Source organism: Anomalospiza imberbis, chromosome Z, assembly GCF_031753505.1.
Source record: "Anomalospiza imberbis isolate Cuckoo-Finch-1a 21T00152 chromosome Z, ASM3175350v1, whole genome shotgun sequence".
NCBI classification, from domain to species: Eukaryota; Metazoa; Chordata; class Aves; order Passeriformes; family Viduidae; genus Anomalospiza; species Anomalospiza imberbis.
Genome location: NC_089721.1, coordinates 58,904,007 through 58,921,048, shown reverse-complemented (window position 1 = coordinate 58,921,048; position 17,042 = coordinate 58,904,007). Strand labels below are relative to the sequence as shown.

General features: G+C 48.3%; 2 protein-coding genes across 2 annotated transcripts; both read right to left on the bottom strand.

Annotated features, from left to right (window-relative positions):
* Window positions 1-417: 417 nt before the first annotated feature.
* On the bottom strand, window positions 418-3,355 carry LOC137464788 (cyclin-dependent kinase 4 inhibitor B-like). The gene is made up of 2 exons (XM_068176310.1): window positions 3,129-3,355; window positions 418-720 (listed from the first exon to the last, which is right to left on the bottom strand). The coding sequence occupies exons 1-2, from the start codon at window positions 3,264-3,266 to the stop codon at window positions 424-426; spliced, it is 435 nt and encodes a 144-aa protein (XP_068032411.1). The 5' UTR covers window positions 3,267-3,355; the 3' UTR covers window positions 418-423.
* Window positions 3,356-11,397: 8,042 nt separating this feature from the next.
* LOC137464596 (cyclin-dependent kinase 4 inhibitor B-like) lies at window positions 11,398-14,970 on the bottom strand. Its single transcript, XM_068176015.1, is given in 3 exon segments — window positions 11,398-13,336; window positions 14,840-14,910; window positions 14,913-14,970. Coding segments are annotated over 3 exon segments (393 nt in total). The 3' UTR covers window positions 11,398-13,072.
* Between the last annotated feature and the right edge of the window lie 2,072 nt (window positions 14,971-17,042).

Sequence of the window (17,042 nt, the reverse complement as noted above, 5' to 3'; positions counted from 1 at the left end):
AACAACATAAAAGGATCGCAAGGAATAACTAAAATACAAAGCCGTGCAGGGCAGTGAGCAAGCCAGTAAGGGAAATATAGCGTTCTCACTTCTCTAAGTAGCTTTATTGCAAAAAAAAAAAAAAAAAAAAAAAAAAAAAAAAAAAAAAAAAAGAAGAAAATAAAAGAGGAAAAGGTGAACATTTAACTTTTTTTCCCGCTAAAGCACAACAGAACCGTTTGGCGCTTCTGGCACTTGTGCTCTGCCCTCTGGAGAGCCTGAGAGGGAGAAGCAGGAGCCCTAACCTTGATTGTGTTTTGGATTATTTTTTCCTCTTTTTCTCAGGAAATTGAGAAAATCTCAGCAGGTGTCTTCTCGCAGAAGCGGGAGCCGGAGAGCCCGGGACGCACAGGAGGAGCGTCGGGATGGACGGCCGGGGGCGGGTCAGCGTGCAGCCTTCTCGGCGGCCCCCCCGGCCCCCGGAAGGGGCGGAGGGTCGCGCAGGTACCGCCCCACCGCTCCGTGCGGGCCCCCCGCCGCCACGTCGAGGGGCAGGCGGCCGCGGCCGTCGGGGAGGTCGAGGCGCGCCCCGGCCCGGTGCAGCGCCGCTAGCGTCCCCAGAAAGCCGGCGCGGGCCGCATCGTGCGCCGGGAGGCAGCCGGTGCGCGGGTCGGGGCGGTTGGGGTCGGCTCCGTGCCGCAGCAGCAGCTCGGCCACCCTCGGGCTGCCCAGCATCATCACCTGCGGGGAGAGACAGCGTCAGCGCCCCGAGCCGAGCACCGCCGGGCCCCGCCTCCGCGGAGAGTCCGGGGGAGTAATCCTGCTGTGTCGACTTCTTGTAGTCATGACCTGCACGCATTGTGACAGCCGTTCGCGATTATATCCCTACGGATCCCTTCCAACTCGAGATAGTCTATGATTAGATGATAAATTAAAAATATTAGCTAGTGGTTTCCAGCTAGGTACAACACATGCGTACGTTCTGCTTCACATGTATATAATTTATATATGCCATGGTATAAATGGTACTACTTGTGGTGTGTGTATAAGCATATATGTACGCACACGTTGACACGCAGGTACAGACGCAGCTCTGTGTGTGTACAAATATATACGCACAATACAGATGCCGTTTATGTAATTATATAATAAATAGTGCATGTATCTATATTATGAATATATTTAGACATAGACATATATTAAAAAATACATTAAATATATTTATACAAATGAAGAGTTTGTAAATATTTGTATGCTATATATACGCACCATGTATTTTGTAACAGCAAAGGACTTGAGGGATAGTGCAATAAGGTTGCTGTCACTTAGAATGCATTATCGATTTATCAACGATCAGCACTGCAATGGGGGAATGCAGCTGGGTGTGGCTCCTTTTGGCATTCGATGTGGATATTTTCGATTTTTCCGCTCCTGAGTTTCGGACCAAGATTTTTTTTTTTTTTTTTTCCTCTCAGCTCTGTCTTCTCAGAGGTGTGAGAGCAGTTGCTGAACGCTCACAAGCAATGCACAAAACTTAACTGATGGAAAATTCCATCTGATGGAAAATTCCAGCTGATGGAAAACTTTTATATTGCTTCAGCTGGTGAGGGGAGAAGCTCTGGGGATTAATTAAATTTGTGAATTATATGGCTAAAGTGTTCACTATTTTGGAGAGCAACAACATAATATGATATTGATACTGTCTAAATGGCAAATTCCTAATGACATTCTGCTTTTTTACCAGTAGCAGAAACTTTCGGCAATGCTTGATCATACACAACTGAACAAAACCCAACAAAAAAACCCCCAATCAACCAAAAACAAAAATAAATTTGTACATGGAGTTTTGCTTCCCTTACTGTCCTGGTCATTTTCAGTGGAATTTTAACTGACAAGAATTGCAACTTAAAAGCTTGAAAAATACATTAAGACAATAGGTTTTTCTATCAATTTCTTTATCGGGACTTTGGTTTGTGCACTTCGAATAGTTGGGTTTATTTATAGTAGAAGTGCAAAAATACTTATAAACGTCATAATATATAAATTCCCGATATTAATCTTCTCCAGAAAGAAGCACGTATTCGAGTGTCAGCCATTTTGCAAGTTGCTGGCAAGTGAAAGAGAACTTAGTCTGAAATGAGGAAAGAGATAATTTATAAGAGTTCAGAGATTCTTTTCATCTGCAATTTGAACATAAAACAGAAGTAAAACCAATAACATTCTGAGAGCCTTTCTTAGTAATACACTTATTCAGAAAAATATTTTATTTTCCATGTAAAGTTCATCTAAAAATAGCTGTTTGGCTTAGCTGATTAATCATTAAATATATTTAATCCCCACGTCAAATACTTGTCACATAAAATTTTTCATGTAAACTTTTTGCAGGGACAAAATAGCCGTGGTTAATCATTAAATATCTTTAGAAATAATAATATCTCCAGAATATAGCAACCCGAAAATTTTTTTGTGATTTTAACTCTAGCTTAAATCACAGTATATTAATTGTACAACGAACATTTTAAAAGTGTCTACTTAAGTATGTCCGATTAATATAACACACTTTTAACTCTCAAACAGCCTGGAAAGCAACTCTACGTACTGGTACTTCTAACATCTATCAATAAATACTGCCACTACTGATGGCTAGAAAATATTAAAATTACTACTACTAAAAGAAAAAAAAAAAAAAGTGACTACTAATATATACCTAGTTTCAAGTTACAATTTTTACCAGCACAGTTTCTAGGTTCTTAGTTCATGAATATACCAGAAAGGGACCCCACTTCAATTTCCTTGGGGAAAAATACCTGTTCGGGCTGTATTTTAAAAATCAAGAAATTTGCTCCAAGTGCAGACCATTCCCCAGACCTATCTGCATAGGTTATCTGGAAGCGGATTTTGCAGTCCCACTTCTCCTTTTGAGTATCCCCTAGAAAAATTCGTTTTCTGCCAGCGGTTCCCCACTAAACTCCATCTTGTGCTTACAGGACGGCTGAACTTAGTAAAGGGCAGATTTCAATTCAGACAGCTGCGGCTGGAGCACGGTTCCGATCATAACAATAAAAATTCATTCTAAACATTAAACCCTTCCCCGCCGACGTGGCAGAGCACAGCTTCCCCCCTTCCCCCGCACCCAGCGTACTGCGTACCTGGAGCGGGGTTCTCCCAAAGGCGTTGGTCCCGTTGGGATCCATGCCTGCTTGCAGCAGCTTCCTCACCTCTTCGTGGTCCCCGCGGGCGGCGGCGCTGCACAGGCGGTCGCCGTCGCTCCGGGGGGACCCCTCCATCGCCCCCCGCCGACCTGAGGCACACGGCCGCCGCTGGCTCTCCCTCTCCCCTGGCTGCGATCTAGCCCGTCGCTGCGACGCAGCTCCTCCTTTCCCGGGGGCAGTGACCGCACTCCCGCACCCCCTCCCCCTCCTGCCCCTCCCGTCCCCCCCCAGCTCCGGGCACTCCTCCAGCGGAGCGGCGCTGCGGTGTCCGCTCTCCCTCTCCCCCGGCTCACAGCGGCTGAGGTAAAATGCACGCACCCGCCCGGGGCGAGGGGCACCGGCTGGCGGCAGCCTGATCCTCAAGCATGGCACCTCGGAGGGCAGCCCGGTTTCATCCCCGTCCCAAGTGCGAGCGGCTCTCGCGGGGAGAGGGGATGGGGGCGGCGGAGAGGGGATGGGGGAGACGGAATGGGGATGGGGGAGACGGAATGGGGATGGGGGAGAGGGAATGGGGGCGGCAGCCTTGCGTCCCCAGCCACTCCCCGTATCGGTGCGGGTTGCGAAGGCAAGGAAGCGGGGCGCAGACCCACGGGCAAAAAGCTTCCACGGCAGCTGCCTCGGCCGGGACAGGTGGGATGCTCCACGCGAGTATCTAACGCAGGCGGATCGACGGCATGAAGAAGGGACGAAGGACCTATACTTTTCCGGGACAGAGAGTGACTCTTTGTATGAGTGATGCCTCTGTTTTCTGTCTCCGAAAGGGATCCTGCCCTGCCCGAGCCCCTCCGAGCGGTGGGTCGGGGGTCCATCTCTCCTTCCTGTGCCTGCCGAGAGCTGGCGGACCGGATGACGAAGGGAGCCGTGCCCTCAGCAAGTCTGCGACCAACCTAATGGCAGAGGTTAGAAGAGGATCGCTTCAGCCGGGCCCTGCCAGAGCCTCCCGGGAACAGGAAAACCGCGGCGAGAGCCTGCCAGGGTAAAGGTGCAGCTCCAGCCATGCAGCCGGAGGCTAGGCAGAAGAATCTCGCCTTGCAGCCATGAAAGATCTTCAAAATCCAAGCATCTTGCTCCTCCCCTTGGCTTTCCGCCAAGCGTGTCCCCGCTGCAGGCCCAGTTTGACGCACGCCTGTAACACACACCCCCCCGCCCCAAGCGACCCCCCCACGGCCGTCGAGTGGGAGCGGGCGGTCGGCACCCACACCCCGCGCCGTGGGTTTCTATTCTGCCACCTCGAAGTTCCAGGCTGACCTTTGTAAGAAGCAGGGAGAATAAGGGTGTTTTTCAGGTCGTTGTTTTCCTTTTATTTGTCTCTTTTTTTTTTCTTCTCCCCCCCACCCCTCACAACGTCAGTTCCCTAATCTCTTTTTTTTTTATTTGCAGGAGACCGGTGCGACGCTGCAGAAGGAGTATCCGCTGTGCAGATACAACCCCTAAAGAGCTCTGCATAGCTAAAAGAGAAACACGGTGATTTCATGTTTACATTTACTATTAGCCAAAAGCAGAGACATCCTCGGATGGAGAAATAAACACAGATTTATCCCTGAATAGACAAGTCAGAGGTTCACTAAAATGTCTTTGTTTAGTGGCTTCTGGAGCCTCCCTTGCGAAGTTTCTGGGGCAAGTGGCATTGCAAGATCAGGGTCCAAAATTTGAGGCAAGACCCTCGCTTGCTGAGGACTAGTGGTGAACTCCCACCACATCGTGTTTTTTCTACAATGCATGGTGCAAAGCAGCCCTCGGGACAGATAGGCGATTTAAAACAAACAAATAAAATTTAAAAATTAATAAATAGTGTTTAAAAGAGTGGATTTTCAGAAGTCTATAAAGTCTAAGAAAGTAAGATGATCCCCCACCCAAAAGGCACAGTATCTTCCAGTTCTTCTTGTGCTCTCTGACATTAATGATAGCCATGTAGAGATAAATCCAAAGAGAAAACCTCATTGGTTATATCTGCCATGTGTCTTAAAATTTCAAATCAGTAGTGATGTGGCAGTGTTGCATGTTATCACTGCCCAGTCCTTCTTTCTGTGAAATAGTATTATTTTATGCATCTGTATGTATTAATATAAGAATACATATATTTTTATGAGTATATAAGCATAAAAATAGGTTGGTCTCAATGACCTTGAAGAACTTTTCCAACCTAATTAATTCTCTGAAGAAAAAAAAAAGAAAAACACACTCATACTCATATGTCAATGTATTTGCAAATGAAGATGTTACTTCAAATCAGAGGGCCTGTCTATACCTCCATCTCCATCTTCACTAAATTATATTAAATATATTATATTATATTATTAGCTTTATTATTAAAGCTTATATTAGCTTTATTATTAAAGCTAATAGCATAAAACAACAAATACAGTCCTATTATTCTGTCCCAGCATTAGTGACCCTCCAAATCAAGTATCAAACTACTAGAACATTTTTAAGTCACAGCATTTTAAGTTATATGATTGAAATAATGTGATTTCTTCCCCCTCTAAAAGCAAATCTTATGTTATACAATTCTAGTACCAACAAAGGACCTCAAATTAATCAAAACATAACAATACAGAGTCATATCTGAAGTTAGGGTAATAATAACGCAGCCTATGCTAGTGTGTTTTGAGAAAGAACCTTGTATTGCACTTGTATCTTGGGGGAGGGAGGGGAATCCACCTTTTACCCCCAGCAAGCCTTACTGCAAAGATATTTTCATTAAAATATTTTTGCAGTAAAAAAAGAAAAAAAAAGCAAAAAAAAAAAAAAAAGTAAAGGAATCATGTTAGGAGTAAAAAAAGTAAAGAGTTAAGAGAGGGAGTGGAAAAAAATCATATTAAGCAGTGTCCCTATCCTACATTTCTGCTCTTACTTAATTTTAGAATCATTATTCAACCATACAGATTTTTGACACTGAAAACAGATCCATTTTAATACTACAGTACAGTAATCCTGCAAATTGTTCTGAGATGTTTTGATAAGAGCATAAAAGACGGAAGAGGTAACTTTCAGTTAAAAATGCGGCCATCTTATGCCCTGTTTAAGGCTTAGCAAGTATTACCCTTTCAACAACAACAAAAAAAAATTCAAAACATTTACGTTTTATCTAACAAGTATTTGGATAATAGGTTCAGCGGTTAATTAAATACTATAAAGAGACAAATTATAAAGAACTTGATATTGGGATTTCCTAGCTTGTAAAAAAATAGGTAAAAAGCGCACAGAGAGGCTGGGGTAGGAGGTGCAATGGAGAGGTTTCATGGAAGTAACCTGTTTTATATCTAAGGGGAGTGAGGGAGTTATTCTGAGTTACACTAAAAATGAAGCAATAGCCATTTACAGAAATTTAACATTATCATTCTTCTCTTCTTTAAAATGTCAGAATATTTGTAAAAATATTTATCCTCATTGCACATATTGGTTAAAACCAGGAAAATCTATCACCTTAATTTTAGTCATTCATCATTTTAGTCATGGGGGTTTCTATTGAACTTCCAAAAGATCAAAAAATTATCCTGAACAAACAAAGCCAACCAAACCACACACAAAAGCTCAAACATAGCTCAGAGAAACTGCAGTAATAATGAATAAATACTTCATAGAGTATATCTTACAGAGATTGTTTAGGCTTGGAAAGGACTTCAGAGGTAATACTTCCAATCCCACCCCACCACCCTGCCTCATCTGCCTGGTCTCAGACACTTCTACAGATGAGGCAGCCACAACTCCATTTTGTGTTACCCTAGACAGTTACAAAACTATCGCTAGATGCTGTTTTTTTCATAGGGTTTTTTGGTTTCGTTTTGTGGTTTAATTTTTTAAAATTAAATTTAACACACACATGTGTCTCACTCCATCCCAGGACCTTCAAGATGTGATTTGCAGTTTAGAGCTAACTGGCATTTTAGAAAAACTTACTCTGCCCGATTATAAGCTCAGGGAAAGGGAATAAAAAGTAGCAGTATTTACAGCAAGTGTGGAAATGGAGTGAGAAATAATAGCCACCCTTTGGATCCATGAGGGATTTTTGTCCTTGCTACAGAGAGTTTACTTCGAGGTGATTAGCACCCTCATACTTATGTTTGCATTTGAGATTCATGCTTTTCAGGTTGGACACAGTTTATAAATTCTTTTTCCCCCATTTAGTATATAATGAAGAAATGAGGCCTACTACAAATGCAAAAGAATGAGGCAATTTGAAGGCAACAAGGAAAAGTGTCTATAGTTTCTGATTTATATATTTATAAATATGTGCAGAAAGTTTTTATATCTGCGTGTGTCTGTGTGTATGGCCCCACACTTTTTATTCAAATAGCATCAGAAGCAATCTAAACAGAGAGTGGAGCTGGGAAACTCTGAATTACTTTATCTCCACACCTTGAGTCCTATAGCTTGAAAGTTTAAAAATTTAATACATCTATTTATACATGTATAAAATGAATGGTTTCTATTTTTGAAGTAATTTTGAGGCAAATATTTCTACTTCTCTTCCACCTCTGTTCTTTCTAGACTGTGCTCTGTATTAGAGGAGGTTGTGGAATGCTCTAATAACCTTCTATGAGGATTTTGCAGAACAATCTTCACATTCTCAGCAAAATTAATATTTACTTTAGCTTCACTGTATGTCTAATTATTATTGTTGTGTTTATGTGCGATAATCAATGCCGCAACAATCCGATTTTGCACTCTGCAGTAAGGAAAAGGTCTCTAAAACTGCCCGAGCCTCAGATGTCTCTCAAGGTCTTTCATACGAGTGTATTTTAATTACACTTTCTGACGCTGCTTGGCTGTTCTGACCCTTATTTCCCATGTTTTTGTAATAGCAAGGGAAGGAAAAGTAGGCCACTGTATTTCACTGTCATTTGCAAGAGTGGAAAGTAATACACGGTCGGGAAACAGTGGCCATTTTCTCTCTTCAGAGCAATAACTATCTTCCTTGTTTGCAAGAAACTGTCTGAAAATGATGGGAAGGGGTAGTGGGTTTATATTTTCGTAATAAACTATACAGAAAACTTCTCAAAAAGTGGGAGGCAAGGCAGAAATAAGTTACAATAACTTTTCAAGAACCGGACATTTTCTACTGCGTTTAGAAAAAAAAGGGGGAAAAAAAAAAACAAATACCTGCACAGAAACACCCCGCCTGTAGAAATCTAATGTGTTTCCCGGTGCCGTCTGAGCATGCGGCGCGGAGGGGTCGCCGCGGCGCTGCCACCGGCGCTGGGCCGCCGTCTCCCGCTCCCTCCGCCCCGTCGGGCCGCCCGCGCCGCCCCCGAGCGGTCCCGCTCCGGGTGTCCTACCTGGGCCGGGGGCTCCCGCGGCGCCTCCGCCGCAGGACCAGCTGCAGGGCAAGGCGCCGCGGCCAGCGCCGCCCCAGCGCCCCGAAAACGCGGCGGAGGATGCGCCAGCCCAGCGCCCAGGCCCAGGGCAGGCTGCGGGCGCGCCGAAAGTGTATGGTGCACCTTATCCGCGGGGTCATGGGTGCGGGGAGGACGCGGGCGCGTCACGCTACAAATACCTCCCCAGCTGGGCCCCACCGGTGAATCGGCCCTCTCACCCTCCATTCATTGGAGAGTATTTTCTTTCTCTTTTTTTTTTTTTTTTTTTTTTTTTCTTTTCCGTTTAACTAATTTCGACTCCCCATTTCACTTCACACCCCCTCCGCTCCCTACCCCTCCCCTAAACTCCTCCCCGCTCTAAACTCCTCCCACGATGATGGCTCCTGCTTCGAAAAGCGGGCGAAGGAAGGTTGGCAGCGGGGGATGGGGAGGGGGAAGATCGCCGGGGAAGAGCACCGCCACCAGACAGGCGTGGGGACCGGCCAATCGCAGGGCGCTCCGAGGCTTTCAAATAAAGCCTTGACGACATCTCCTTGCCCTCCCCCCGCTCTGCCCCTCCAAACACACCGCCTCCCGCTTGGTTTGGGTTTTTTTCTTGCTGTTCAGTTGCTCCCGGACCTCACTCCCCCCGGGAAAACCCCGACGGGAAGGGGGCCTGCGGCGGCCCGGAGCGCCGCGCTGGCTCTCGTGAGAGCCGGCTAGCGGATCGCTGCCGCTCTGAAAGCGCGGGCCAGTGCTGGCCCGGGCGAGTAGCTATTTCCTTGTCACATGGCCATTTGAACGCGACGCGGGGGAGGGGGGGCGCCGGGAGTGGGGAGAGGAAAGAAAAGAGGATCTCTTTCCCCGCGCCGGTCACCGAAACGGGTAATGAACGGCTCCCCGCCCAGCCCCCGGGCCTTCTCCCCGGTCGTGCTCCGCGGCGTCGGACCTCTTCGCTTTCCTTTTGAAGGGCGAGGTTTTGGAGCGGGACGGGGAAGCAGCGGAGGGTCGGTCAGAAGCCCCTGCCCACCTGCTGGCGCTCCCCTGCCCATGCGGCTCCAGGAAGCACCGGTGAGCTGCCGAGACCCGCGACAGCCGGTGCTGAGGCAGCTCTGCCGCCGGGCAGAGCGTCCCTGGGCGGTGGAGGGGGCTACTGCTACCTCCCTGTCCCACTCCCCACCCCAAGAATTCTTCTGCTTGCGCTGCCCCCCTCCCGAGTGCGGTGTACCTCCGTGCGAGGCGTGAGAACAGCAATGGACCGGGAGAGCGTCATTTCTGCTGGCGCATCTTCCCCCTCCCCGGGCGTGGCGGGGCCCGGCTCGGATAGTCGCGGCTAGAGGCGGCTGGGAGAGGGATCGGGGCAGCTCCGGGACTGCGGGCAGCAGCGGAAAAAGCGCCGGGTGGGGACGCAGAGTGGCAGTCGCTGGGAGCGATGGTGGACATAAGCATGTGCAACACCCCCCCACAACAAACACCTCCTTCTCTCGGACGGACAAAAAGTCGAAATGTCAACAGAAAGCGCGGAGTAAACCTAACAAAGCTGATAAGGAAAAGCCTGCAATGGTTTCTTTTCAAGTCCGATTTCAAGCCTGGGAAACTGGATGAGCAAAATCAGCCATTTCGAAATGAAAGCACCTTTCGAGAGAAGTTTTTTTTTCCCTTCCCCCCGTTATTTTTTTCCTCCTCTACTCCCCTGCCATGACTACTGCTTCCCGACCGTCAAGGCAAAATTCAGAGAAATGAATACCTACCTAGCTGTGGTATGCAGGTGTCGGAGCAGTGGTGAGAGGATGGACCAACAGCTTTGGCAATAGAAACCGATTACCCACCAACGCTGAATGCATGGCCGATCCGGGGCTCGTCGTGCACAGGGCGTAAATCCTACTGCAGAAGAGCATACGTGTGCTCGCACATATATTCAGTTACAGTGGCAATATTAAAAATAAAAATTGCGACTAACTTGCCGCCTTAAACATAATGCTTTTAGGGCTTTCTTGGTAAAGTGTATTGCTGCTGCTGTTTGTTGTTAACTGTTAGTATTCTTTTCAAGGAGGACTCCAAGCCCTGGAGCTGCTGCTGCTGCCAGAAGAAAAGGTGCCTGTGGAAGCTCCCTCAGTCAAGTGGGATCTCGCCGGTGATCCTCATCCTTCCACGGAGTGAGTAGTCCCCACCATGGTCCTGTCATGGGAAGGGGCTCCAGACTTAGTCTGTGAGGCAGATTTATAGCAATTAGGTATTTAGCCTTGCTGGGTTTTGAGGGCATGCTCTGCTTATTTGGTGTGGTCAGCGTAGCAATTTTGTGTTTTCTCCCCGCCAACTTCGTGGATAGTAACAGTAGTAATATAATATTACTATTTTTGTTGCTATAGTTTCATGTGCCTTAATGGAAATGCTACAAAGTTGAAATCAAATCTGGTTATTGGTGAAAATGACGATTTAAAACAGGAATACTGGTCCAATTGAGGATGGAAGTGCAGTTTAATAGAACCTTACTGTTCTGCAGGGAGTGTGGTCAGGCTTTAGCTTTCCCCCATCTCCATATCTGGTCGCAGCTCCATTCTGGTTCCTAGAGGCACAGGATGCAGGCACTTAACTGCTACATCCCCAGTGTTGTCCTTGGTTCAGCTATGCCATGTTCTAGGGCAGAGTGCAGTGCAAATTAATAAGGTGTTATAATCACATATTATATGTTTTTTATAATGTTACATGTTTTCTATTTATAGATAAGTATAAAATATATGTTTTAGGCATTCTTGTAGTGAAAAAGTGTGAATATAGACTACAGATAACATAAATGCTTTGTATGTGTTTTAGATACATATGATTTCGTTACAATTAAACCAATAAGGTAATTAAACAACTAAGCATAATACCTATAAAATAATTATTAATCGAATATATCACGTTGATGCATAATCATAATGTTTTATATATATGTTTTCTATATCTGTATCATATATATTTTATATAGATATCACATAGATGCATTATATACATTAGTGACATAACAAAATATTTTATAGCATGACAACAGATACTAAATAATTATACAGCAGGCATTGTATGAAATTACATTATAATAAATAACAAATTCCAGCACGTTACAAAAAAGGCATATACATTATTTTTCATGTTTCTATATGAGATACCTAGGGATTGGATACTCAGTCGGAATGCAAAACCAAGATAAATCTTTTTCACCTTTTCTACAGGTAGCTCTGCAAAGTGCCCAGCATTAGCGCTGGAATACGAGACCTGAACTCTGTCACTGCTTCGCCTGGCTTTCCTTTCTCAGCCTCTAAGGTGCAGGACATGTGAGCACAACCCCACATGGGTTCCAGGGAGTGAGGCAGGGTCTTCCACTTGTCTTGCACCAGCTGGGAGCACCGTCCCTGCCTCACCGCCCGGCTTGCTGCTGTCTGTGTGCTCCCTCAAGCACACCTCTCTGGGGGCTTGGGGACTCGCTGCAGTGAGACCGTGTCTCCCTGCTTCCTCCTTCCACCTTGGCAGAGCCTGGTCTGCCGCTGTATCTTTTTCCTGGGGTGCTCACATCCAACTCCTCTGCGCCAAAGCAGCTAGTGAAACATGTATCAGCTGTCATATAATTAATAGATAGCCCCCCTCCTCGTTCCCCCACCAGCAGCAGAGCTATTTCAAAGGTTTTCTTGTTTCTTCACCAAATGGGTCACCTCCGAGCATCTTGGGAAGCACTGGAGCTCAGATGTATAATTTTTAATTTTTCGTTTATGGCTGCCTTGGTTTCACAATCACATGATTTTTTAGAAGTAGTATAACTCAGAAGAGGTCACTTGTAAATTGTTAAAACAATGACTACTTCAACTGAGGATCATATCAGGCTTGCAGAGATACAAATGTCTCTTTATTTTATCCTTTCAGGTCTTATAGTTGCAGCCTACTCAAGGAAAGCTACGGATGTGCTGGGAATACGTGTACAGACATGCACAGCATCCTACGTGTTTTTAATAAGGTATTTACCAAAGCTGCAATCACACCAGGAAGCACTGATCCTGCTGTCCAGCCGGTTTTGCCAGAGAAAGGCAGATTGGTTTCAGCACCCCTTCCGATCGCTTTAACCAAAATCAAACAGGGAGCCGCTGGGACACGGAGACCCTGAAACCTCTCCCATCTTCTTCAGATGGAGGGCTAGCAAGTGTGAATGGGGAGCCACCGGGAGCAGAAAGTCCAGACACGGCGCCATCAAAACAGAGGAAGGGTTTATAGTACCATATCTCTGTGCGGGGATTTTCCTTCATATTTAATATTCAATATTTGCTATTTAATATTTTCACATTTAGTATTTTCTTACTTCATATTTCATATTTCCTACTTCATATTTGTCTTCAGTGTTTGGTCTCTTGTGTGAAAAAGGGGGCCTGTGGAAGGCCATAGCATTTCCAGTGCAGGATAATATACGGTCATGAGCAAAGAATATTGTCCTTGGTGCATCCAGCAGGGAAACGCCATCCGAGGTTATTCACAACATCTCATGAGTACTGTTCCACTTGGTGTCTCCCGAGTTGGGAGCGGGCAATAAGTCTGGGGAGGGGATGGCCCGGGGTGAGGTTAGGCACAGGGCGGAGGGTCGCGCAGGTACCGCCCCACCGCTCCGTGCGGGCCCCCCGCCGCCACGTCGAGGGGCAGGCGGCCGCGGCCGTCGGGGAGGTCGAGGCGCGCCCCGGCCCGGTGCAGCGCCGCTAGCGTCCCCAGAAAGCCGGCGCGGGCCGCATCGTGCGCCGGGAGGCAGCCGGTGCGCGGGTCGGGGCGGTTGGGGTCGGCTCCGTGCCGCAGCAGCAGCTCGGCCACCCTCGGGCTGCCCAGCATCATCACCTGCGGGGAGAGACAGCGTCAGCGCCCACCGCAGAGCTCAGGCTTTCTCGCTCGGCCCGGAGGGAACGGAGATCCACAACGGAAAGGAGAAGAAAATCCGCCGGTGAGGTATAGAGATTGACTCTGGACGTGCCACGAACGGTGGGAGAACATGTACCCGTTGGGGGAGTTGTGCCGTATGGGTAAACTCTCCTGTACCCACGCTAGGGGACAGGAGAGAACAGGTGAGGCAGAGAGGTGCCTGTCGGGGTCGGGGGGTGTGGATGCACACTGGGGCTGCTCCGCGACAGGAGCGGGAAGTCGGTCGGCTCGGAGCAGACGAACCGCAGGAAGGGGCTCGCCCTTCTCCCGACGCACTCCCATAGAAACCCAGGTCAAGTCCCAAGTCGCTTTGCACCGGTGCCCGTGGAAACGTGCCGGCGCAGCGGCTCGCGGAGATCGCCGTCGTTCTGCTCGCATCCGTGACACTTCTCCAGAGGGTCCTTGGCAAGGGGAGACGTGTAATGCACGGAACCCACCGTGTCTGCAAGCGCCGCACCTGCGCTTCCCTCACCGTCAGGAGGGAAAGAACCTTTTGCCTCAGCCGCGTGTGCAGGGCAGCACCAACGTGTCCGGCAGCCCTCTGCATCGGCCTCACCGTTTTCTTAGCTGAGCTTCCCCTAGCGCACCCAGCAGTGCGTTCAGCACAGGGGATAAGTCCCTGCCGCGAAGACTGGGGAAAAAAAAAAAAAAAAACCACAAACAAAAAAAGCTAAAGCACTGCAGGACGACAACAAATACCCGTTTCGAGTGAAATGCTCCACCGACATTTTGAGTGTTTCACAAGCGCTGGCAGCAAAATTTAAATATAGCTTCTCAGATTATTCCAGTTTCGTTTTATTTTGAAATTTTAAGAAAAAGCTGGCTAGAATTACCTCGAAAACTAACTCAGGCTTTATAAAGGTAACCTCTTCTACACCTCCGGGTGCTACGTCTACACACACGTTCAGGCGAGTGTAAAATGTGGGCAGACTGAGCCCCACAGGGATTGCTCATTGTCTACCTGCAGCGTCAGCTGGGCAAGGCTATCGCGACTGGGTATTTTTGTTCGTGAGAGCCACCGAATATCCTTTTTTTTTTTTTTCATGGGAGAGGCCATATAAAGCCATATAAAGCAGAAGACGAGGTATAACGAAAGGGAGATTATTTCTGCAAAGGTGACTTGATACATTTTATTGCACGTTTATTGCGAGATGAGCATTTAAGTTCTCGGATTTGAGTCATCCTATCTCAGTTGGTCCAAATAAAGTAAAGGGTTGCTAAGACTAAAATCTCCCTGTTGCGGCCGCCACCGGAGAAGACTTTCTCATTCCCAGAGAGACGAGAAGAACCCCTGTGCCACGCCGCCTCGACAGCAGCCGAGCACAGTGACGGGGGGCGGCCGCTTCCAGGGTACCGGAGGGTCCGCTGCTGCCCCGGGGCTGCCGCCGCCCTCGCCCAGCTGCCAGCTGTCCGCCTCCCTACCTGGATGGGGGTCCTGCCGTAGGAGTTGGCGGCGCTGGGGTCGGCCGCTCGGTCCAGCAGCTCCCTGAGGCCCCGCGGGCGGCGGCGTTGGCCAGTTCATCCGCAACCGCGCCTCCCGCCCGCCGCGCCATGTCCCGGCCCGCCGCGCCCCGCACGGCGCCGCAGCCGCCGCTCGGCCGCCCCGCGCTGCCCGAGGCTGGCGGCGATCCCGGCCCCCGGGGAGCGTCTTGCCCATGGCAACGCCAGGCCCACGCCCCCGGCGGCCCCGGCCCAGAGGTTCCCTCGCGGTGCTGTCGCCGAGGCCGCCTCCACCTGCGAGGACGCGGCGGAGGCTCCCGGCTCTCGTTTTCCCACCCGGCTTGTGCCGCCCGGCCCCTCTCGGTGCCACCGCTGGCCTCACCCTGACGGGGCGGAGCGACCTGCGCAGCTCTTGGACGACAGAGAGGGCCGGGCTCCCCGGCGGGCGGCGGGGCGGGCTCTCTCTCCATCTTTTATGTTCGCCTATTATTTTATTCTCCGGGTGTCTCTCTTGAGGGCAGCAGCGTGTAAACCAGTCCCTGACCGCCACGAGGGGAGCAGGGGCAGAGGAAGGGGAGGAGCAAAAGTAGCAAAAAACTTTAACGAGAGCGGGACATAAGGAGTGTGGCACCAGGACCGCGGGCCTAATGTCACCAGGGCCACGTCCCCCCGGCGCTGCCTCCTCGCCCTCTCGGGACTCCCATCGGCACCCGAGGCGCAGGAGGCAGAGGTGGCCGCCCCTCCTTGCCTTCCCTCGGGTGAGCTGCGAGCTCCCTTCTCTGCTTTTTTAGTTGGCAGGGACACTTAGTAAGAGACAGCGGGCTCAGCAGTGCCCACAGCCTATAGACACGAATCGCGGCTGCGACGTCTCCACTCCACCGCCTAAAGCGCCTTTTTTTTTTGTTTTGTTTTGGTTTTTTTTTTTTTTCCTTTCTTTTTTTGTGCCCCTTAAAAAAGTTACAAGCCGACAAAGGCCTCTGGCAATAAGCAAGGTATGCGCCAGTGCAGGGTTTCAGCGCCCGCCTCCCGGCGGGACCGGGCGGGCCGGGGCGGAGCGCTCGGGGGAGGGCGGTGCCGGCAGCACCACGGACAGCTGCCCCCGCCGCCAGGCCGCTGCCCGCCGCCTCCGGCCGGCCTTCTTCCGCTCCGCGGCACGCCCCGCCGCCGGACCCGTCCCTAAAAGCGCCCTTTCTAAACGCCCCGCATGTGCGCACGGGTGAAGTGCGATGTCGGGCCGTATCGGGCCGCCCGGGGAGATAACATTTGATATGTTCCTAAAACAGGAACGTTTGATATGTTCCTAAAACTGTAGTGGCCTAGTGCCAAATTCTTCATCATCAATTACACTTTGCTACTGCTTCTGTGTTTAGATATGCAGAAATTAGTGAAGATTCACTCACAATAAAGAGCTTCTTGATAGAAAGTGTTGCTTCTGGTTAAATAATTGAGCATTTAAACATGATTGGGCAATTTCCTTGTGTTTGTGTTTGGTTTTTTAGTTGGTTGGTTGGTTTGCCTTAGTTTTATTTATTTATTTATTTTTTCCTCTTTACTAATGAGTTTTCCGTTCAAGCACCAGATGCCATACAAGTGCGAAAATAAAGATAATTCAGGACTCCACATTATATAAAAGGAAACAAGTGGAATAGTTTAATCCATATATCCTGGTATGTGGATCACTGTATGATGGAAACCTCCAACCTGTGAGCAGTATAGTTAAGCCTTGAAAAGACTGCAAGCTGATCTTTACAGCAGCAGCACTAAAGAGCAGCATTGTAGAATCAGTTTCACAGAGACAGTGTATTGATCCTGATTCTCAGCTACAGGACAAACAATAACAAAAAAGGATTCTGACAAGGCTTTGATGCCAGTGATATATCCATAAGGTAAAAAAAAAAAAAATCAGTTCACGTGTACTGGAATTGTGTGAAAGATTTAGGTGGGGCACTATATTTTAGCAAAGAAAAATAATGGACATTATATCTAAAGAAAGATAAGCTTTCTACTTATTTGTTTAACTTGTTATTTCAAGGCTATGTGGTAAATAAGATAACCAAAATTTTCCTTCACACTGCTTTCAGAAAAGGGTGGCATTTCCTACCAACCTCATTAAGTAGCACTCTCAAATATATATGAATGACAAATTAAGGAGTCCTTCATATTTTTTCCTGCAGATCAGAAAACC

What these genes read in the sequence shown, in the direction of transcription:
- LOC137464788 (XM_068176310.1), bottom strand. Translation starts at nt 3,266, where the DNA reads ATGGAGGGGTCCCCCCGGAGCGACGGCGACCGCCTGTGCAGCGCCGCC. An exon ending in TTGGGAGAACCCCGCTCCAG is followed by an intron (nt 721 to 3,128) that starts GTACGCAGTACG and finishes CTCTCCCCGCAG; the next exon opens with GTGATGATGCTGGGCAGCCC.